The 24,252-nt window shown below is 40.2% G+C and overlaps 1 protein-coding gene across 44 annotated transcripts in view; it reads left to right on the top strand.

Moving 5' to 3' along the window:
- The window catches only part of DTNA (dystrobrevin alpha), a 395,521-nt gene that overhangs the window by 283,658 nt on the left and 87,611 nt on the right, over positions 1-24,252 (top strand). For all 44 annotated transcript variants that reach the window (XM_067015469.1, XM_067015461.1, XM_067015464.1 and 41 more), the window contains one exon: positions 17,913-18,126. In XM_067015469.1, coding sequence (XP_066871570.1) covers positions 17,913-18,126 — 214 coding nt within the window. The remainder of the gene's footprint in view (positions 1-17,912; positions 18,127-24,252) is intronic.

Here is a 24,252-nt window from a genome sequence, read left to right as displayed (position 1 = left end):
CAACCCTGCAGCCAACGTTACAAAGGGCTCACACTGTTTGCCCTAACTGGGTCCAGCAACCTACAGGCCACGTCCCATTCCTCCTACCCTCTGATAAAGCCCCTTTCTCATTCTTGGGCACCTCCTTTTCCATTACCTGATCTTCTCTGGCCCTCATCCTTATTCTATATCCAGGATTATGTCATAGTCTCATTCACCCTCTTGGAAAACAGCGGAGAAAACAGTGACCTTCTTGGAAAGCAGGGTTGATCCATCCTTGTCTAGTTGCCCCTCAGTACATCCGTTCATTTACCCCTTAATTTAGGAAGCTTATAGTGAGTTCCTACTACAGGTTTGCACTGCACTAGGTACCAAGGATAGAACGGTGGTGAATAAGATGTGATCCCTGCCTTAACCTTGCCCAAAGTCTAATTAGATAGATGGATTTTTAAACAGATGTATAAAACAGTGTGGAAGTATAACGCTAGGAATAAGGACATAGAGTGTAGGACCACCAAGAAGGCAGTGCCCTGACCTGGGTGTAAGGGCTGCTGACAGGAGTTTCCTGGAAAGGGCGGAGGCTTAAAGAATTAGTAGGCATTAGGGGAGTGTTACTTGCTTTACCATGTACCTTATAAATATCATACGTTTTTAGAAGGAGGAACAATATTACATTCTATACAAACTAGACAAAAGTAAGGCTCAAGGCAGAAAAACAAGCATACGTTGAGTGCTCTGCTAAAATTGAGTTTCATTTTAAAGTTGTTTCTACCTTGATCAGAAGGCTTAAACGTAAGTACTATATGTGTTTGCTGAGTTTTCCTTCCTGACCAAAAAATGTAGCAGTTGTGATGTTGAGGTACTTGCAAAGCGCGAACACAGTTGAGCCTGGTTTATCTACATCACAGCTGAAGTCTTCCTTTTAGGAAGATAACCAGAGCACCGGTGGTTGTGACATATTAGTCAACGTTGAATATACACCCCTGTATTAGAGAAGGATAATTTCTGTCTGCAATAAAACCTAACCCACAATAAATTAATAATGGAGTTTTACTCTGCAATAAAAGAAATAAGAAAAAAATCCAGAAAGTGTGCTTGTAAGTGCATTGTTTTATTGAAAACTCTTACATTGTATTTACTTCATGGAAATCAATAGACCTTAACTGAGAACACATTGTTTATTTTCAGGCCCAGACCTTATTTACAGGTAAAATTTATTTTGTATATTAACAAAAGCTTTAAAACTACATAATGGAAGAAAAAACATAAAAACTGACACTTGTAAAGTTATCACCTAGAAAAAATAAATATTGCCTGGGTATAGCATGGAATGGAGAGATTTTTAGGAGATTTCTTTTTTGTCTAAATTCAAAGATCAGAAGAGTTAGTTAATTCCCCATATTTTCTTCCCCACAGTGCTTGCCTTCTCTGTTTCTAGAATATTGATTCCTATCACTGACATTCATGTTCATTTCGTTTAATACGGATGCTGAGAATAACTCGTTGTCAGTGTTCTAAAAAACTCTAAAGGAGAGGCCAGAAAACCATGGCCCGTGGATTGAATGTGGCCCAGCATCTAATTTTATATAGACTGTGAACTAAGAATAGTTTTCACAGATGAGTATTTGTAACCTATTTGATAATAGGGAACACTAACTTATGACCCCAAGTAAGCAAAATGCTATCTCCCCAAAATAATTCTGTTCTTCTCATTGGGAGATGTGCATTTTTTAAACATTGGGCTCAATTATTATATTTTTAACTTCATAAGTAAAAATGTTGTGGAAACTTGTTTTCTCTACATAGTATCTACACAGGACTACTATATAATATGGTGGTGCCTCTTGGTCCACAAAAAACATTTACCAACCTCTGCTAGAAAAGAAAAGTTGTAGCAGACTCACTGATAACAGAGAACTAGTGGTTACCAGGGGGAGAGGGAAGTGGGGAGAGGCAATATAGGGCTGGGTGGTAAGAGGTACAAACTATTTTTATGCATGAAACAAGCTACAAGGACATATTGTACAACATGGGGAATATAACCAATATTTTATAATAACTATAAATGGAATGTAACTTTTAAAAATTGTGAATCGCTCTATTGTATACCTATAACTTATATAATATTGTCAGCAACTATACTTCAAGTTTTTTTTTAAAGCCCATCTTTTTTTTTTCCTCAGGCAAAAGATTTCTTCATTTCTTCAATTTTTCTCCATAGGCTCTATTTTCCGAATCAGCTTTTCCCTTTACCATTCATCTTTGTACCCTGTCTTGCCTTCCCTCCCCTGTCATGGCTAGCACATTCTCTAACAGAATAAAGGAATGAATGTGTCTAAAAACTAGGGGACAAAATTTGGCTATTCTATTTTCTAGGAGGAATGGGACAGAAGGGAGAATACAATATTCCCAATACTCCTTCTTAATCAGCAGCCTTCTCTTTAGCTTCCAGGTGTCCTGGTGACTTTCCACAAAATAAAAACCCTATATACCGTTTATAAGCATGTATGAAAATGGCAACATCTCAGCCTTTATTTTGAACAAATAACCGTCTTCTACTAGAACATTATTTCCTCTGTCAGCATCGACATGGTAAATGACCCAGATACCCTGTGATATCAGCAGATCTTTTTTCAGAAATTATTTTGGAGTCAACGAAACGCAGCCGCAAGTTCGTGAACAACAAAAGGCAACAAGAGAAATCGATCAGAAATCTCTAATCCCTCCTGTTTAATAGTGGGGGAAAGAAGTAAGGAGGCAAGAGGATCCTCTCCTCCACGCCCACAGCAGATGTTGCACCATCTTTAGTTCTTCTGGTTACAGTCTGAATTTTCTTTCTATCACTCATAACAATTCAAATTGAATTAAAATTTTGTTTAAAAGAAAAAGAGGACAAAAGGCATATGTTTGCATCTGGCTTTCTCAAAATATCTTTCCTCTAGTAAATGAAACATTTTTTAAAAGTATCCTTAATTCAGATATAATTTAAAGTCAGAACACATGCCTTTGTCTGTAACATCTCGAAACTTCTTTCAGGATTTCTTGTGAACCAAAAAAAAAAAAAAAAAAAAAAAATGCAGTTATCTATTTACCTAAATGTTTCTCTAACACTGCAAAATTAACCAAAGTGAATGCTCTCTATGTACTAGGTCCTGAATAAATACTCTTCTATGAATGAATGAATATGCCCCACTAGATTCATTCTTCACCAGCCAAGTGACTAGTCTTATACTGCAAAAGTAGCCTGCATTAACAAATGCTAATACCCACTCATTTTTCCTCAAGCTAGTGTACCAGCATATTCCTCATCTCTGCCTAATTTTTAAGTGTGTGGATTTCTGGCTGCCTGTGTCAGTTTTCTATCTTTGCATAACAAATGACCACACACACCTAGCAGCTGAAAACAACACACGTTTATTATTACCCTGTTTCTGTAGGTAGAAACCCAAGCAGTATGGCTGGATTCTCAGCTCAGCATCTCATGGACTGACATCAAAATGCTGGCTGGGTCTATGGTTCTTATTTGGGGCTCCAGGTCCTCTTCCAAGTGAACTGGCTGTTGGCAGAATTCATTTCCTTATGGTTGAAGGACTGAGGTCCTCATTTGCTGCTGACAGTCAGCTGGGGACAACTCTCAGTTCCTAGAGGCCACTCACATTCCTTGCCGCATGGCTCCCCACAGGCCGTTCAGAGTTTAAATGTCTGCTTCTTCTTCCATGTGTTTCTCTGACTGCCTCGTCTGTAACCAGCCAGAAAAATACTCTCTGCTTTTAAAGGACTCATGTGATTAGGTCAGGCCCACCCAGATCCTCTCCCTATCTTAAAGCCAAGTGGTTTGGGACCTTAATTACATCTGTAAAATTCCCCACAGCAGTACCTGGATTAGTGTTTGTTTGAATAACTGAGACAAGGTATGTGCACTCCGGGTGCCAGGAACCTTGGGGTGGGGTGAGGCAGGGCATCCTAGGATTTTGCCTACCACAATGCCCAAAGTTTAAAGTAAGAACACAGACAAGAGAAATAGCGCCCCCCCCCCAAAGAGATGTGTTTAAAAGAGAAAGATAGAAAGACTCTCTCCACTCAAGGAGTCAGAAGGAAGAGCAGGAAGGTTCACAGGGAAATAAGTGACAGATGTCAAACCCTTGGAGATAAGTATCTTTGTATTGTTCCAAATGTGTTGGACACACATTTTCATTCCTGACGTTGAATCATTCTAGACACTTGTTTAGAATAAAGACTAGTGCATCATGCTAGAATACAATGTTCCCCAAAATTCCCTGTGGGGAATTTGGTGGTGGCAGCAGAACATAAACAAACCCATTAAAGATGCCCATGCACCAGGCGGTGGAAACACTGCTCCCCTCTGGGCACGCTGGACGGACAGCAAAAATGTCTCCCCTTAATCAGGGCAAACTTCTGGTAGAGAAAAGCTATGATTTTAAAGCCCTCATGCTTGTGATATGAGTTTAATTAAAGCTACGTCTTCTCTTTAATTACCTTTATTTTGAAGATCTTAAAGATCAGGGTTTTGTTTTCTTGTTAGAATTGTTTTTTTAATAGAGTGCTTGAAGCTTTGTCTGTTCAAGCTGCTACCACTGCATGTACAGCCTGTGAAGTAAGCCGACACCTGTAGTCTCGTTTCTGGGCGTCCGGGTGTAACATGCATCAGCTTCCTTCCCTCTCTCTTGCTTCTGCTTTATGCCAGGAAGCTGTGCTAACTAAGCATTTTTACTCTCGCAATTTAGGAAAGAGCATCATCTTAAGTGCTCCAGTCAGTTGGCAAAGAGTGGCGTGTAGAGAGGAGTGCCTTTCAAGCTTCTCCAACCCCATCTAAAGAGGGCCAGAGCAAGAAGCAATGAATGACCTTCCCTTAGCGTTCTGCTAAGCTCTGCTCCTGGGAGCCTGCGGGATCGGCCCAGAGCCAATCAGCAGAGAGAAGAAGGGATACCCAGCGGGTGCTCTCCCGCAGTCTGGCTCCCAGGAGCCCCGGGCTCTGGTGAACACTGAGAGAAAACGAAAGACAATAGGGAGGACAGGGATGGAAGAATAGCCTCTCCCACATAACCACACCTGTCATCCTGCTGGAAAGTCATTCCTGATGCCACCTTGATTTACTCCTCAGTGAAGCTTTGTTGGCATTTTGTCCTTGTTATTAACAATCACACATTTATTCATTCATTCAACAAATATGCACTGAGATGTGCTAGGTTCCAAGCATTATGCTTAGACCATGGTGGAGGGAAAGTATGGTAATATTCCTTAGTGTACAAATGTAGTATTACTATAACCTCAAGTTTAGAATCTAATGATGTGTCCTATTTATTCAAAGCTTCTGATTTTGTTAATATCAAATAGTAGATACACCCAAAAACTTTGCTATAATAAACATATCTAACCTGTTGGTCCCCTGAGAGAAAAAAAAATTACTTATGAGTTTGGTGGTTAAAAGAAACCAAGTATATCTATAGCTACTGAAATGGATTGTCTGTAGCTATTTTTATTCCTTCATGGTGTTGGGCTAGGACTTTTGCTTTATCTCCTTTTCTATCAGGAATTGTAAAGTTGTTTGTTGCAGGTGAGGAGAGCATAGATGCTAAGTAGTTTCCCTTGGAAAAACACCAGATAAAATCATATAACTGAGAACTTCCCAATATTAGCTGACTGCCGTGGTAAACAGTCAACTGCCCCACGATGTCTGTCAAGACTTGTCATCAAGAGCCAAGCATGTGGACCACTAGGCCTGCTGCAGAGCTAATAATAATGGCACCAGCCCTTAATTAACTTAGTTTCTCAGAAAAATAATGAACTTCAATGTAAGATCAAGTACAATTCATTTTAACTTTCAAATTCAACACTGATGAATAAGATGGTGATATTATATCATGGAGAAGACTGAGAAAAATTTGTATGGCCTAGTAGTATCAGAATCTACTTCAAACATGGTCATAATCATTTTCTTCTTGTTTATTATTCCGGGAGAGTTCAATCAGTGATGGGTGGGACTTGATTAGAATCAGGGCTGCCCAGAAAGCAGACTCCACAACAAGACTTGTGTGGAAGTAGCTCATTTGGAGAGTGAACCCAGAGCAGAACAAGAAAGGAAAGCCAAAAGACAATTCTGGCACTTCTAAGGAAGCTTGTGAAATGCACCCCAGAACTGTCCATCCAGGGCTGACAAGGAGGAGGCACTAGACCAGCTGCTCTGTCCTGCACTGGCCAAGGGCCGACTACAGGACTTATCGCCCCCGAGCTTCTGGGTTGCACATGTGCGCCTGGCAGGCAGTGTCTGGTATTTGGTGGTGGGAGCCTGAGGCCAAGTGATGTCTGGTTGCAGCTACACTGAGCCGGTCAAAGTCTAAGTTGTGATGGTCACTCCCGCCGGGGCTGGAGAAAAAAAGTGCCCTTTTCCATCTGTCCTAACATTTCTTAGGACAGATGGAAAAGGGCAGAAACTGGAGACTTGCTGTAAAAATCTAATTCAAAGTCAATAAAAGCCCAAAATAGGGCAGTAGAATGTAGGATAGAGTTAGGGCACATTGAAGAAACCTATGCAAAGTTATCCAGTGAAATCTAAAATGACTACCCAGAGGGGAGTTAAGATACTAGATTTTCTTGCTTCTAAGGCTATTAAATATATTCTGAACAAAGTTGAACACTGACAGTGAGAAATTAATCATTGTTCAGATATTTCTTTTCATTTACCTTCTCTTATTATTTTTACAATCCTTGGTACAATACTTTGAAAACTAATAGGCTTAATAAATGCTTATTCAGTTGAACATAGTTAAATTTAATTTACAGTATGAAATCTATTGAGCCGACAATTATTATACCTCATTTTGAATAATCACACAAGTCTGCAAACACAATTTAAGGAAAACTGAATACTTTTCCCTGATAGGCAGTGGATGTACTGCCAGGGCCTTTGAGGACCGGTATGATACTCAGTTTGATTTTACACCAAAAATATGCTGTAGACCTTTTCCCGAAGCTCTATTATATCATCCACCTTAACCAGGAGATTAAAGTGAAAATAAAATGTTATGTTTGTAAGAAATGATGCTTCTCCCCAAAGATCCTTAACAAAGAGAACTATCTTGGTGATAAAGGCATATGTTGAGAGCAAGGAAGGTGTTGAGTTTGGAACATAAAATAATTTGGTGAGCTACTCAGATGTTGTTTAGATTCATATTTTAGAAAGGTATACAGCTCATGGCTCACTCATGGAGACCAAGTCTGAACTGTCATTTGCTGACGTTTTCTTTCTGAACTCAGTGTTTGGTTAATGTGAGTGATGACTAATATCTTCAATGTAAATCATCAAAATGCATTTGTTAACGCTGGTGAAGCATACCGCTTAACTGAGTTCCTAACAGCTTTTTAAAACACAATTTTGTCATGATCAAAGACCTGAATAAGGGCATAAAGTATATACTTGAAAAAACCTTAACTGGCTAATTTGCACGTGGCTTTCTCCACCACAATGTTCTTGGGATTCTCATGATTCTTTTTTTTCGGTACGCGGGCCTCTCACTGTTGTGGCCTCTCCCGTTGCGGAGCACAGGCTCCGGACGCGCGGGCTCAGCGGCCATGGCTCACGGGCCCAGCCGCTCCGCGGCATGTGGGATCTTCCCGGACCGGGGCACGAACCCGTGTCCCCTGCATCGGCAGGCAGATTCTCAACCACTGCGCCACCAGGGAAGCCCTAACTCCATCCTTTAAGTCAAGGGTCCCCAACCCCCGGGGCCTGTTAGAAACCAGGCCACACAGCAGGAGGTGAACGGCCAGGCAAGCAAGGGAAGCTTCATCTGCCTCTCCCCATCGCTCCCTATCGCTCTCATTACCGCCTGAGCCATCCCTCCCCACCCCCCATCCATGGAAGAATTGTCTTCCACAAAACCAGTACCTGGTGCCAGAAAGGTTGGGGACTGCTTCTTTAAGTCATGCTCCGTAGCAGTGGTTCTCAGGCTTCCTTCTCTTTCAAAATCACCTAAGGAGTTACTGAAACCTAGGGATGCCCTGGCTGAACTCCAGACCTATGGAATCAGAGGCCACGATCTGAGATCTACTCACTGCTCTAAAGATCACCTCTGATTTTCACTGCTGGACTGGTTGGCTGTAGCAGGCGATCTGAATTAGCTGACATGTTAGTTGGAAAATGAAATTAAGCATTAAACTTTGCAGGATGCAAATTCTCAATCTCTCTGTTTACTTACTGAAAAATTAGAGAAATCTTATATAATGGGCAATAGGAAAGGTTTCAAAGGTATAGACCCTACTTGCCAGTAAACCCAGCACAAACTCCACCGGCCCAGTCAGGTCAGTACAAGATCTGATTACACCATGATCACTCACTCCTCTCTGCCATTGGTCCCTCGACCCTCTTCCTGCTGGAGTATCCTCCCCGCCTCATATCCATGTATTCATATCCTGCTGTGATTCAGGAACCATCTTGAGCTCTACCTCCTCCTCCTCTAAAACCTTTCCAAAGTCTCCAGCCCACAATAGCATCCTTGTATGTTGAGCTCCAGTAGTTTGTTTTTTTTTTTTAACCTGCTCTATGAATATGGACTTTTGATAACATAGTATCTCGAACAGGGCTTCAGTTAGGCCTTCTGAATGTGTCTCTCCCATGGGAATCGTAAGCTCTCTTAGGGCCAGACTCTCCTATTGTGTTAAATCACCTACCACATCAAACATGTAACGCACTGTAGAATCTTTAAAATTTCCAGTTGGATCTAACTTCTTTCAAAAATATTATGGAATCTCACTTCTTGCTTCCTTTCCCAACTCTGTATGTATAAGCATATGGCAGTCTTTCTCCATATGTTTATGCCCTTACGTGCAATAGATGTATGGTAAATAGTGATACGCTGAAATTTTTTCTCATGAGCTGATGCTCTCTGAATTTCAACATAAGTATTTGATCTGAAAGTGAACTAAACTAGTCATCACTGTTACAATCTCTCATGGGTTTTTATAACATCACATCACATCGTTAAGAGGAAAACAAACCTGAAATTATAGAAGAAAAGCTTGTATTAAGGGACAAATATTTTTATAACTGACAGAGTGGAGCAAAGAATTGAAAGAATTTGGAGGGGATTTTTATAATTCTATCTGAATACGACAATAAATTTTCTCTCAAAAATAAGAGTAATGCCTAAAATGTATATAGTGCTTTACATTTTTACTAAACATTTTCCATTTTTGTTATTCCCAGGACACCTATAAAATAAGAAAAGTGGATATTATTATTCCTATTGTACAAATGAAGAAAGACTTGAGTCCAAATCTACTATCTTTAAGTCTATTTTTCTTCTGTATGAGAGAAAATAGATTGTTGTTGCATGCTCAAAGCACTTGTTTGCTAAATATCTCTATTCTTCACCACTTACAAATTCTGTATGATCAGGGACCTGCCTGTCTTGTTCATGCTAATTCTAGAACCCAGAACAGTGCTGCCACATAATAAGGGCTGATTAAATACTTAATGTATGAATGAAGTTTTAGTCTCTGGAATGGAAGGCTAAGAAACAAGGCTTGTTAGTGGCTTGGGGTAATGAGTTTGAAGAGGACTCTGAAGTCGTTCCAGGCGCTCACAAGGGGATACATTCCTCTCCCCACCTCTTCACACCACACCCTGTGGCGGCCTGACCCACACGTGAAGCTCCTTAAAAGCATTTTTACTCAAAGTCTACTTGGCATTTAGAATACTGAATGAAATTTCTTATTTGAGAGCTGTCATAGGAAGAAGACAATGCTTTGATGCGTGCTCACCTTTTAGTGCTAAGAGCATCAGAATTTACTGGACAACTGAAAGAATGAATCTCCATAATTAAATTTTCTACAAGCCTACAAACATATTTTCAGGATCTGCTATGTGAATGAACACAATTTGGCACTCCAAACCCACAGCGTAAACTACTCAGAAATACCACCTGAACTTGGTTCTCATACTCTGAAGAGTGTGGTTACAAGGGAAAATTCCTGCTGGGAATTTTCCTGAAGGTCGGGAAACTTTGGTCCAGGGAGGGGAGAGTTGGATGAGTTTTCAGGAGAAACAACCTATCTCTTTTGCAGTGGGATTTGATGAGTAAATCAACAGCAGGACTCACCCTGCTCTTACCTGCATGTCTCAGAGGTGGAAAAACAAGTCATAGCAAAGCCTCAGAAAACGGTCACCATCACTTTAAGTATCGGTGGCAAGGATGGGTGAGGGTTGAGAGGGCATGTGTATGGGAGTGCACACACAGGTACACACGCACACAGTCTACACACTAGAGGGTATGCATATTCCCAATGGCATATCGACAGATTTTGTTCAATTCCCAGACTAACTAAGAGTTGTGAGTTTAAGTTTTATTCAGGGTCTTACAGAGGACTATAGTCCGGGAGATAGGTCTAAGAAGCTGCTCCAAAGAAGTAGCGGGGATATATGGGGTAGTGGGGATAAATTCATATATATATGAATTTTGTGGCTGGGAAATACATGATGCCAAACATACATCTTGGTGAAAGATTACTGCTAGGCACAAAGAACAGGTATCTCAAGTTAATGATTTTAGTGTTTTTCTGTGTATAGGAGGATGCAAGAATCTGGGGTCATTGAAATTCTTCCTGAGATATGCATCTTAACTATCTAGGTGCCCATTTATACAAAGCACAGAATGCCTCATCCTGTTTTTTCATCCCTCAGGGTGCACTGTCCGTGGCTGATTGCAGTGGGTTGCGACTTAACCCTTGTAAAGCTGGATGATGAGTAATAAACATTCTTTGTTCTTTTTTTTTTTGTTCACAAATGTGTATAGACATAATTATATAAATCATTCTTAAACTGCATAAATTGATAGTGACCAGCTTCTTGTGATGTACCTCACAACCTATTAGAACATAGGAGGCTGTCTTGATGCCCGAAGGACTGAGAACTTCTGCCTTAGAGCAGTGCTTCTCCTACTTTAACGTGAATACAAGCTCCCTGAGGATGTTGTTAAAATGCAGATTCTGATTCTCTAGGTCTGGGGTGGGGACCTGAGAGTCTGCATCTCTAACAAGCCTAGTGTCTTGGGATTCCAAGTATGGTCCTGGACCAGCAGCTGCAGCATCACCAGGGAGCTATTTTACAGCCTTGTAGGTGAGTCCAGTGTGCAGCCACGGTTGAGAACCACCACTCCAAAGTGAATGAGATGAAGTCACTAGATGATGGTTATTGACCCTCCCCAGCTGCAAGCCCTCTGAGAGCCTTCTAAAGGTTTATAAGTCAGTGATTGTCAAGAGTCGCCTGGAGGGCTTCCCTGGTGGCGCAGTGGTTGAGAGTCCGCCTGCAGATGCAGGGGATACGGGTTCGTGCCCCGGTCCGGGAAGATCCCACATGCCGCGGAGCGGCTGGGCCCGTGAGCCATGGCCGCTGAGCCTGCGCGTCCGGAGCCTGTGCTCCGCAACGGGAGAGGCCACAACAGTGAGAGGCCCACGTACAGCAAAAAAAAAAAAAAAAGTCACCTGGAGAGCTTTGTCAAAACCCTTTCCCACCTTGCTAAATTTTGAAATAAGTAAGTGGTAGAATCTGGAATTGGGAATTTTGAGGAGCCCTATTTCATGAAGTGTCTTTTGATTTTCCTATCCTATCTGTACTCTCTCTTCCAGATTTTACCCTACTTATATGATTCTCCTACTTCTCATAAAGTTTATGACGTCAGTCATTTCTATCTGGTATAAATTAGTTTGGCATTTTTGCACTTATCTCAGGGATACTTGGATTTAAGTCATCTATATCTATGAAATAAAGAGTCCATCTCTTGTTAATAGAGTGTAAGACATCAGCAAACAGATAAGAAACATCGCTTGAGATCAACAAACTCTTCTCTACCCACATACAAACATTTCCTCCTACCCTCCCATCCTGCCTCTCACCCAGCCATTTTCTTCCTGATATTGCCTGAATTTAAGGCAAAATATTGAAGCTTTGTCTATTTCCATTTATTTATAAAGACAGACCATGACGTGTTAATAATAAATGTCTGAAATTAACATATTATTTTTAAAGTTCTGTGAAGTACTAAATATTGCTTTTAAGAATACATTTTGTCTGGACTTCCCTGGTGATCCAGTGGTTAAGACTTTGCCTTCCAATGCAGGGGATGCAGGTTCAATCTCTGGCTGGGGAGCTAGGATCCCACATGCCTTGGGGCCAAAAAAAACAAAACAAAAAGCAGAAGCAATATTGTAACAAATTCAATAAAGACTTTAAAAATGGTCCACATCAAAAAAAAAAATCTTTAAAAAAAATAATTTTGTCTATTCTTGATATGGTTAATGTTATCTGAATAATTTCATTATGCAAACTGATGTCTTATGTAATATATTAGTATAAAACGTATGCAATTTTATAGATGAGGAAACCCCACTTCTTATCACCTGTGAGTGATAGTAGGTACTCTGTGATGGACATTTAAAGCTTGATGGATATTTAGTAAAGTGTGCACAGTGCCATCTAGTGTTATACAGTCATCATTGCATGACCTAAATAAATTCCTCGTTTTCTAAAATGACTTGATAACTCGACAGTAAGTAACATACAACTGTCAGACCTTTAAAACAGACCTCTTAATAACTTCCTAATGACTCTCAACTTAGCTCATTTCTTAATGTTCCTATTTAATTAAGCAAAAGGCTTGTGATACTTACGTTTTTCAATAATAATTAATAGATATTGAATGCTTGTTATGCACTAAGCACTATGTGAAGTGCTTTACATGGATTATTTCATTTGCTTCCCACAATAACCCTGTAATGGAAAAGCTGTTATTGTCCACATTTTACAGATGAGGAAGCTGAAACTTAAGAACATTAAGTGACTTGCTCAAGGTCATAATGGATAGCCAGTAGGGAAACCAGGTGGAAACCCAATCAACCAGCCAAGAACGTGTACTACTCTGTGCTGTGATCTGAACCTCTCAAAGTAGTTACCAGTGAAATAAAGCTTCCAAGAAATCTTTATGAAAGCAGGCCTTCCTTACCAGGTCTCTGTTAACAAAAACAGTGAAATCAATTCAAACTCCACTAACGCAGAATATTTGACAACCAAACTGAATAGGTATCTGCTTTTGTGGCTGGGATGGTGTTTGTGCTTCTCTGATATCACCTATACAATATATGCTCAAAATTGTATGTTAATTAGTTTATTGAATTTGGAGGACTGGGCTAAAACTTAAGTTTGGATTCATAATAAATCTTGTAAATTAATAATAGCATAGCATGGCTGCAGATCAGAGAGTGTTTAATGATTTTAACACAAAATATTATGTGCCAAGCCCTGTGGTCAGCACTTGTGTATACCTTTTCTCTTTTCTCTTCACTACAACTCCCTCTGGGTGGCATTAGCTTTCTCATTTCTAAAAAGGGAATAATAAACTGTATAGAGGTGAAATAACTTGCCCACAGTTTTACAGTTATTAGTGGAGCCAGGAGTGAAACCTCAGTCTTTGTGATGGCAAAATCTGTATCATTTCTACTCTACCACTCCTAGAAAATAATGTGCATAATTATAGTTGTCTCTGTACTGCCACCCCCTATGTAAAAATGCCACCGTCTCTTACTTGGACTAGAGCAATAGTCTCCAGCGATTTCTGCATGTGTGCCTGTCCATCTCTGTCCCTTTCTTCCCTCACTGTCAGAAATGATATCTTTAAGCTGCATTACTGACCATGTCACTCTGCTGTTCAAAACCCATGTCTTAAAATAAAGACCAAAATCCTTATAGCGGTTACAGTGCTCCTCTACCTTATCTTGTTCTTCAGGCCCCTTCACGACCATATCGTAATCCCATTTTGTACCTGGCACCCTGTCCGTCACAGTAAGTCATGATTTCTGATCATCTGTTTGTGCGATAGTGAGGCATGCCTGTATCCCCACCAGACTGTGAGTCCATGAGGCAGGAACCACACCTGTATGACTTGCCATCGAGTCCTCAGGACCTACCACAGTGCCCAGCACATAATTATGAAAACTAGTTTTTTTTAAGTCACTTACAACTATCTATTCTCACAGCCAGAATTCGTATTTTATTTTTCCTTCTATTGAGACCTTAGATGTGTAAAGACACAAATACAGAACAGATTTATTTTTAATAACTTTCATATGATTTTCAGATGTTTTACTTGTCTATAATCATAGGCCATTATTATTTCCTATGGTATATGCCTTATTCCAAGCGTTTTACCGGCATCATCCCATTTAACCTTCATAGTCATTATCGGAGGGTAAGAACTGTTATCAGCCCCACTTTTCTAAGATGAAGATCCAGAGGAGTCAAGTAAGTTGACTGTTGATATATCTAAGATTCAATCCAAGGCTCGTATGATTGTTCATGACTACGCCTTGTCGCGTCGTTAGCGATTGAATGCATCCTTAGAAGACCCTGTTTCACTGTTGTCATTTCCTTGTCATGCACTCACTTAGCCAACAAATATTCATTAAGCTCCTGTGATGTGTGAGGCCCTGTGACAGTGCTAGGGGTGTGAACAATTATCATGACAGGCAGTCTCTTTCTGTGGCATGTGGGATGCAGAGGCGGAAACAGATGACCAGCTGGTCTGTACAGAGAATCCACACATACTGCGATGGGGAAGAACAGGATTCTAAGGTGACACATAGGAGGGATACAAAACCTAGAGGCAGGGGATCCAGAAGACATCCTTGAAGAAATGGTATTGACACTACGTTACGGTGGATGGGACATGGATACGAAGTAAATGAGGCCAGATCAAAAAGAACTTTGCAAGACATGTTGAAGAGTTTGGATTTCAAATTAATGGGAAGTTATTAAAGGACTTTCAGCAGCATACAAGTGACATGTCAGATTTGCAGTTCAGAAATATCACTCTGACTACAGTGTGTAGGAAGAATTGGAATGGAGAAAGAATAAGGACAAAAGAACTGATTTAGTCAACCAATAAGAGATAATGAAGACAGCAATGGATGATGGAATTGGGTGATGCAAATAAGGGTCCATGGAAATGGAGGCGTTAAAGTGACATTTAAGAGATATATTCACAAGACTTGGTCACTGAGAGCATGTGGGATGTGAGGACCCGGGGATGAAATGCGGATTCTGGCTGGACGATGGGGAGGGACGGGGGCTAGTGCCATTCACTAGAGAAGGGAACCCCAGAGAAAGTGGGTTTGGAAGAGAAGAGGTGAGTATAGGCTGGACACACAGAGGCTAAATTGCCTAAGGAACCTCCCCGTGGGTCTGTTGGCCACTCCTGTGGACCTGTGTTATTCCACTTGTGGGAATCCTGAGGACCCCCCTGTGCTCTACAACATCTCCTCAGGAGAGACCTAGCCGTCCAGACTATCTCCCTCCACCAGCAGCCATTTCCTGCCTTGTAGCCATCTCCCTCCTGTGCTCAAGTTCACAGTCCATATTCCTCTTCTCCAATGCCTGTTTCATGTGATCCATAGCCAGGATCCAGATCAGGATAGTTCAGTAGCCCACTTCCTATGGTTACCTGGACACAGATAGAAATCAGGACGATGGAGGAGATCTCATCATCACTGCTCTCTGTATCCTGTACCCAGACATCCCCAAGGACTAGATCCAGAGGATTTGTAGGTCAAACAGATAGGGAATAATTATAGGAATAGTAGCTATTTCCCTCAAAAAAATTTAATTAATAAATAAATTCAACTTGTAATGCCATCTCCCTTGGAGTACCTCACTTGCTAAATTGAAAAATTGGATAAATAACATTAAGAAATACAAAGAACATCCTTGTTACGTGATATACAGAGAAGGTTGCAAAACTGGAATCACATCTGAATTCATCCAAATCTAATAAATATTTAAGTAATTCAGTTGGAAAGTGATTTGTATTCCTCTGCTCCAAACCAGAGATATGCCAAAAAGTTTTCTTTTGACGTGACTTACATTATTCATTTGTTTATGTATAATGTATTGTACCCATGTACCAGGCACTCCCACTTTTGATTTCATACATTTTTCCATTTAATGAACACAATCCCCACTTTATAGATGAGGAAAGTGAGGCTCTAAGTCAAGGCTAAAAGTAGAAGAGCTAGATGTGGACCTAGGTCTTTGGACTCCAAGTCCGGTGTTAATTTCAACTTCAAGTCCAGGATCTCAATAGATGTTAGTTTTGTTTTTCAAATATAGTATCAGAAGTGAGCAAAGAGACAGGAGAATAAAACTTGAAAGCTGTTGGTGGAAAAGCATATGTGGTGTGTATAGTTCTCAGGAATTAAAACATAAGTATATACTTCATTGAGAAAATCAACATATTTATTTTCAAACACCAAAGTGTAATGAAAAGTGGACCTTAAACTTGGTGAAGATGTGGAGAATCTGGAACTCTCACACTCCTGATGGGAGTGTAAAACACTACCACTACTTTGGAAAACACTTTGGAAGTTTCATAATTAAATATGCACCTACCATACAACCTAGCCACTTTGTTTCTAAGTATTTACCAAAAGAAATGGAAGTATATATGTCTATACAAAGATTTGTACGTGATTGTTCATAGCAGCTTTATTCATAATAACCAGTAACTGGAGCAACACAAATGTCTGTCAACAGGTGAGTTGATAACCAAATTGTGGCATATCCATTTAACAGAATACCATTCAGCATTAAAAAAAAAAAAAAAAAAAAAAAAAAAAAAAGGAACAAACTATTATCATGCAACAACATAGATGATTCTCAAAATAGTTACACTTCATAAAAAGAATATAGACCAAAAAAAAGAGTACATATGGTATGATTCCAGCCATATAGAATTCTAGAAAATCGTGATGGAAAGCAGATCTGTGGTTGCCTAGGGTGGGGAGCAGGATGGATCAGAAAGTGCATGAGGAGACCTTTGGGGTTGATACACGTGTCTATCATCTTGATTGTGGTGATGTTATCTGGGAATGTCATAACAAGACCTCGGGGTGAACAGGAAAGAAATAGAAATGGATGTCTTGACTATCCTAGTGAAAGTAACCATGACTTAAGTTACACGAGCTTACTAACAATGGAACCAAGAAACTGTTCTTGATCAGGTGAGTTAAGTGACCTGTGCCTTAGTTCTACTGCTGCATTGTAGAGATAGCTTTTCCTTTTCCCCAAGCCTGCCTTCCTGCTTACTTTAACTTTACCTTTTTTCTTATTTCAAACCTCATACTACTAAAAATACGTAAATAAATGAAAATATATTAAATGCTCAAATGCAGTTTTGATAGCCTTTCAAACACTAGAATTTAAGTGTTGGTTTTCTCTTTTCTTTGTAAGGGGTCAGTGTGTACAAGTGGGAAAATGCTTTAAAGCCACATAGACTTGTTAATTTTAATCACGAGTACTCTATACTTGAGAGTTGCTAAGAAACTAGATCTTAAAAGTTCTCGCCACAAAAAAGAACTGATAATTCTGGAACATGACGTGTTAGCTAATGCTATGGTGGTAATCATACTGCAATACAGAAATGTATCAAATCAACACAGAAATGTATCAGATCAACACCTGAAACTTACACAGTGTTATATACCAATTATATCTCAATATTTTAAAAAGCCAACAAGACCTGGATACAAATGCCAGGTGACTTACCTTGGACCTTTGCAGTTGTCAGTTAACTTCGTTGATCCTCACCTTCCTCACATGTAAGTATTTCAGGGGTCTATTATGAAGAATAGAAATAACTCTCTACTGTGATGTTCAGAAAATCATTTGTTTGCTGTTACACATTGTACACCAGCTCTTTGAGATCCTGCACTACGTGCCTTTACTGATGTCAACTCCTGTAGTAGTGGAACACATACCGAAGCCTATGAGGCACCTTGTCAAAACAGGACAGATGGTACATGTATAATAATGAATTTACCTTTCCATGCACTCTGGTCTGATGTGTCCACTCTGCTTTCATTGTATGTAGTGCACCTGGTGGACATTTGGAACGTCATAGAAGCTTTGAGGGAAAATGGTCTGAACAACGTGGACCCAAACATAGAACTCAACGTGGCCCGATTGGAGGCTGTGCTCTCCACCATTTTTTACCAGCTCAACAAAAGAATGCCAACCACTCACCAAATTCAGGTGGAGCAGTCCATCAGCCTCCTGCTAAACTTCCTGCTGGCAGCCTTTGATCCGTAAGCTCCCTCCGAATATCTGTGACTCACTACATGTTCGGTCTCCCCTTCCTCTTGCGCTTCTTGGTCTTTATTCCGAAGAATTGTCTAGAGTAACCAACTGCTTCTTTTTTTCTTGGTCAGATACTTATCTCAATAAAGTTTCTGTATGTTTAATATAAATTTTAAATGCTTTGGAAATGACTTAGAGAGTAAAATAGCTCCATAGGAAGTGGAGGACAATTGTATTTTATGTGCTGACCTTTATTTAACTCAACCCACGCTTCCTAGAAGCTATGGACGCTTGGAAGCGTTGCGTGATAGGCCTGTGGAGCGATTTAATGAACCGTGATGTGGGAGGATGTTTTTAATGCTCTCCTTTGCAAATTGTCTAAGACAGTGTTTCTGAGGTGTCATAACAAGACCCTAGAGCAAACAGATGTTGAAAAGGGTTCCTTCCTTGACCAGTCTAGTAAAAGTAGCCGTGACTTGCATTAAATGGACTGGTGGATAATGTACCATGTAAAACAATGTGATGCCAGCCACACAGCACGACTGAAACTCAGCTTCATTATCTTATAACTTCCCCTCGCAGACTCAGGGAATTTCAGAACTGTCTGAGATCTTAAAGACCATTATTCCAAACCTCTCATTTTACAGATGAAGGACCCGAAGCACAGAGAGATTGTCACTTGTCCAGTGACAATCAGCAGATCCAGTGGCTCTCAGCATGATAGTGGCAGAGTGGAGATTTAGAGATTCAGCTTCGATTATTTTTCCAAGGCACATGTGGCAGCCCTGTGAAATGTAAAACCTCCCCTGAATCCCATTATCAGCCAAAAATTTCAAAGGAACGTTTGCTGATGGCCCCTAGGCTAGATATAGGATCAGCACATCCAGTTTCACCCCTGGTTTTGAATATTAAGAAGGAAAATTGCTAGCTTGATCTTTCAGCAATCCCATTTTAAGAATCTCAGAAGATTTTGCTTAGTCTCGTTGTCTAGCCAATGCTTGGGAATATTTAAACCCAGCACTGGAGATGTTCCAGCCAGGCTAATGTTATTATGCCACTCACAGAAGTCACCAGCTGTCACTCTGCAGCCTAGCGTGGTGACAAAATTGTACGTGCTCAGTTTGACCAGTATACATTATTGTCTACATGTTAGTATTTTGAGAAATTCTCAAGTTGAAATAAACAAGCAGTCCAGCCTGATAGATTTCATACTTAGTCGGTGCAGCCTTCAGAAGTGATGTACTGCTTTGGGCTAATCACTGTGGTAGCCAAGCGACAGGGCTGGAAGAGGAAGATGTGGTTCCACATGACAGGTGGCAGAGTGGAACCAAGCCGTGGAATTTCTATAACAGCATTTCTGTCGTGTCCCCTTAACAAGAGCATGGCAGCTTCCAGACCTGTTACTGAAGTCTTCCGGAGCCTTATTTGTTATAACAATGGAAAATGTAGAGAGAATTTCCTGCTACATCTTGGGGTATTTCTAGAGGATTCATAAGGAATCAGAGCTAAAAAATAATTTGGACCAACTCTGTAAATACAGAAATGGGGCCAAATGAACAATAAGGATGGGGTATTTTGTGAAACAGATGGGGCTTAACCTAATAGATTTTTCACTTTTGTTTGGAAATATTGGGAAGGGCATTTCAAAAAACAGAGCTGTAAATGTTCTCTAAATAGCTATGATAATGTAGCTGAATCATTGCAAGATTGTTGGATGCTAAGCCTAAGGATTATAACAAGAAAAAGAGTAGTTCACTTTTCTCCACACCCTCTCCAGCATTTATTGTTTCTAGATTTTTTGATGATGGCCATTCTGACCGGTGTGAGATGATATCTCATTGTAGTTTTGATTTGCATTTCTCTAATGGTTAATGATGTTGAGCATTCTTTCATGTGTTTGTTAGCAATCTGTATATCTTCTTTGGAGAAATGTCTATTTAGGTCTTCTGCCTATTTTTGGATTGGGTTGTTTGTGTTTTTGTTATTGAGCTGCATGAGCTGCTTGTAAACCTTGGAGATTAATCCTTTGTCAGTTGCTTCATTTGCAAATATTTTCTCCCATTCTGAGGGCTGTCTTTTGGTCTTGTTTCTGGTTTCCTTAGCTGTGCAAAAGCTTGCACTGTTGGTGGGAATGTAAATTGATACAGCCACTATGGAGAACAGTTATGGAGGTTACTTCAAAAAGTAAAAATAGAACTATCATACGACCCAGCAATCCCACTACTGGGCATATACCCTGAGGAAACCATAATTCAAAAAGAGTCATGTACCAAAATGTTCATTGCAGCTCTATTTACAATAGCCAGGATGTGGAAGCAACCTAAGTGTCCATCATCAGATGAATGGATAAAGAAGATGTGGCAAATATATATAATGGAATATTACTCAGCCATAAAAAGAAATGAAACTGAGATATTTATAGTGAGGTGGATGGACCTAGAGTCTGTCATACAGAGTGAAGTAAGTCAGAAAGAGAAAAACAAATACCGTATGCTAACACATATATATGGAATCTAAAAAAAAAAGGGGGGGGGTTGGTCATGAAGAATCTAGGGGTAGGATGGGAATAAAGACACAGACCTACTAGAGAATGGACTTGAGGATATGCGGAGGGGGAAGGATAAGCTGTGACAAAGTGAGAGAGTGGCATGGACACATATACACTACCAAACGTAAAATAGATAGCTAGTGGGAAGCAGCGGCATAGCACAGGGAGATCAGCTCAGTGGTTTGTGACCACCTAGAGGGGTGGGATAGGGAGGGTGGGAGGGAGGGAGATGCAAGAGGGAAGAGATATGGGAACATATGTATATGTATAACTGATTCACTTTGTTATAAAGCAGAAACTAACACACCATTGTAAAGCAATTATACTGCAATAAAGATGTTAAAAAAAAAGAGTAGTTCGCACAAATGTTCAGAATAAATATTTGATTCCTAATCTTCTTACACATAGGAAGGCCCCTGATATATTCTTTCAGTAATCTCATTGTAGTAGATTTAGAAACACATCCACCCGAAGAAATCTCATTGTAGAGATTCACAGACACATCCACACAGAGACCCCAGTCTGCAGATGCTTCTTCCTGCTCTCCTTTGGCAGAGCAAATGAATACAGGCAGTTCTACTGAAAAACAGAATTTCTGTCTGATGGATTTTGAAATTTTAGACAATGTGAGAGGTGAGCCATCAGGAAGTCCCAGTACCTGGAGATACAATTTAGAAGTGAATATAAGAATAGAAACAAGAATAAAATGACTTCAATTCTATCTCTTATAATAGTAAACTTCTAATTATCCACTTGAGATCCAGTATGGAAATCTGATGTCACTTCCTACTACCTGTCCCATAATACCCAAATTTTTATTTTTTATTTTTTATTGAAGTATAGATGATTTACACTGTTGTGTTAATTTCTGCTGCATAGCAAAGTGATTCAGTTATACATATATATATTCCTTTTTCATATTCTTTTCCATTATGGTTTATCATAGGATGCTGAACATAGTTCCCTGTGCTTTACAGTAGGACCTTGTTGTTTATCCATTCTATATGTAATAGCTTACATCTGCTAATCCCAACCTACCACTCCATCCCCCTCCCAACCCCCTCCCCCTTGGCAATCACAAGTCTGTTCTCTATGTCCATAAGTCTGTTTCTGTTTGTAGATAGGTTCATTTGTGTCATATTTTAGATTCCACATATAAATGATATCATATGGTATTTGTCTTTCTCCTTCTGACTTACTTCACTTAGTATGATAATCTCTAGTTGTATCCATGATGCTGCAAATGGCATTAATTCTCAGAACCCAAGTATTTAAGGGAGCCTTCTGTATTTTGGTAGACATTAATGAGCCTGATATGATAGATCAATGATGTGTTGTTGCTATTACAAAATCACTGAAACATTTAGGAGATTTTCCCCTCATTTGCTGTATTTTAAATGGACATACTAAAAGAAAAATAGAGGAAAAATCCAAAATAAAAGAGTTAGAGATGCCTTAACAACCTGGACTCTAAAGAGGTAATGTAAAAAAACCAAAAAAAAAAAAAAAATTAAAGGAAAGGCAGTAATTTAAACCCATGAAGAATAGAACTTGCATTCAAAGAAATATGTTCATTATTTTGCTTGTGCCTTAAAGTTCACCAGCCCCAGCCAGTTGAACTCTGCCAAGAAATAGTGACCTGAAATGAGGATCAAGGTCCACTTGAGTTGGAGGCATCCCTGAGAACCAGACTCACTTTCCCACAACCATAGTTCCCCAAGAGTATCACCCTTTTGTTCCTCTCCCCACCAGAATCCCTGGATCTCAGTTCTCACACAGGCATGCTTGCCACAGGCTATAGTCAGTTTCCCGGTTGTAAGGTTACTCTGCTCTTTGGCCAAGTGAGCCTCAAGATACAGTACATCACCACATACATAGGATGATTTGTAGACTTTCAGGAGCTAGCATTTGCCTCCAATGGCCTATGCCATGCTTGCCGTCCTGTCACTGAATAGGCAGTCCCTTCAGTCTAGAAGGTTTTTGTCTTGATCACTTTCCTTCTAAAATGGATACTTGGGAGGGATATCACCCAGTGGGCTATTAACCAACCAACTTCTAAGCAGACCCTTTCTACAGCCAGAAGCTTTCTTCTCTAAGTGTCTCTAGGGAAATGGAGGGGTGTGCCTGGGAAGCATGGGAAAGGAGGTCTCAGAAGAAGGGAGCAGGGCTGAGAGGGAAGAAGAATATGAGGAAATGACCAGAGCCTTGAGTCAGTCTCCTCCTCTTCTCTCTTTCCTTCTGTGTCCCCCAAGAACTGACCTGCCTTGCCTCCTTCCCTGTTTGCTGGCAGGAGCCTTCCCCTGAGGCTCTCTCTTTCAGAACCCACTAACTCGGCAGCCCTTTTCCTCTCACTTCTTGTCCATATCCCAGTGGGGGTGAAAATCCCTTTGAAGTGTTCTAAGGACTTTTACTGTTATTACTTTTTAGGGAATTGAAAGTAACAACAAAAAAAATGGCAGAAAGGTACAAGATGAAAATTTTAAAAAAACTATATATACCTTTATTGAGGTAGAATGGTTACCTAGAAAATAATTCTTCAAAGTTGATCATGTACGGCCTTTTGGAGAGGTGGGGTCATAGACACTGATACACTGTGAAGCCCTTCAGCTCTCATGGCCAAGCTGCTCACCCTCTGCCAGGTCCCACTGTTCCTTGAACATGACTCTGATAGTCTCTTGAGATGCCTGTCTCTCTGCTTATCTGACTGACCCCCACAAGCTACTGTCAAGTGGGACCATGTCTTTTTCTTTGTATGTACAGCACCTGAGCCAATATCCAGCTCATAATGAATCAGTGAGTGAATGAATAAGTGAATGAAAATCAAAGGTGGACTTAGCTCTTATCACACTAACTTCTTTTCTTTCTTTTTCTGAGATTAAGTCCTCCTTAATCTCCAATCTTTTACTAAATCTAGTGGTTCTAAGTTTGCTCTGTCATCTAGATTCATACCCTCTGTTTTCACTTCTCCTGCACAGAGAAGATCACTAGATGTCCATGGTTACTAATGTGGGCGATCCCATTTTCACAGAAGACTTTAACGTGCTTCTCTTTACCCTCTTCCTGCTTCCCCAGGAAACACTAACATCAACTTTTGTCAGTTGACTTAATCTCATTTCAATTCAGGAGCCTCCCTTCTTGGCACAGTTCCTCATAAAGTAGAGTATATGACAGGGGCCTCACTTTTAGCAAATATTATTTCCACATATATTCGAAAACTCGAAGTAGGACAATGATATATATTAAACAGTTGTTTTTCTATTTTTGGAAGTCAATTCTTTTTTTCTTTTTTCTGTTAATGTAGACTCAGATTTTTTTTTAACATCTTTACTGGAGTATAATTGCTTTACAATGGTGTGTTAGTTTCTACTGTATAATAAAGTGAATCAGCTGTACATATACATATATCCCCATATCTCCTCCTTCTTGCGTCTCCCTCCCACCCTCCCTATCCCACCCCTCTAGGTGGTCACAAGGCACCGAGCTGATCTCCCTGTGCTATGCGGCTGCTTCCCACTAGCTATCTATTTCACATTTGGTAGTGTATATATGTCCCTGCCACTCTCTCACTTCGTCCCAGCTTGCCCTT

Source organism: Kogia breviceps, chromosome 15 (assembly GCF_026419965.1).
Source record: "Kogia breviceps isolate mKogBre1 chromosome 15, mKogBre1 haplotype 1, whole genome shotgun sequence".
Classification (NCBI taxonomy): domain Eukaryota; kingdom Metazoa; phylum Chordata; class Mammalia; order Artiodactyla; family Physeteridae; genus Kogia; species Kogia breviceps.
This window is presented reverse-complemented; position numbering and strand designations above follow the sequence as displayed.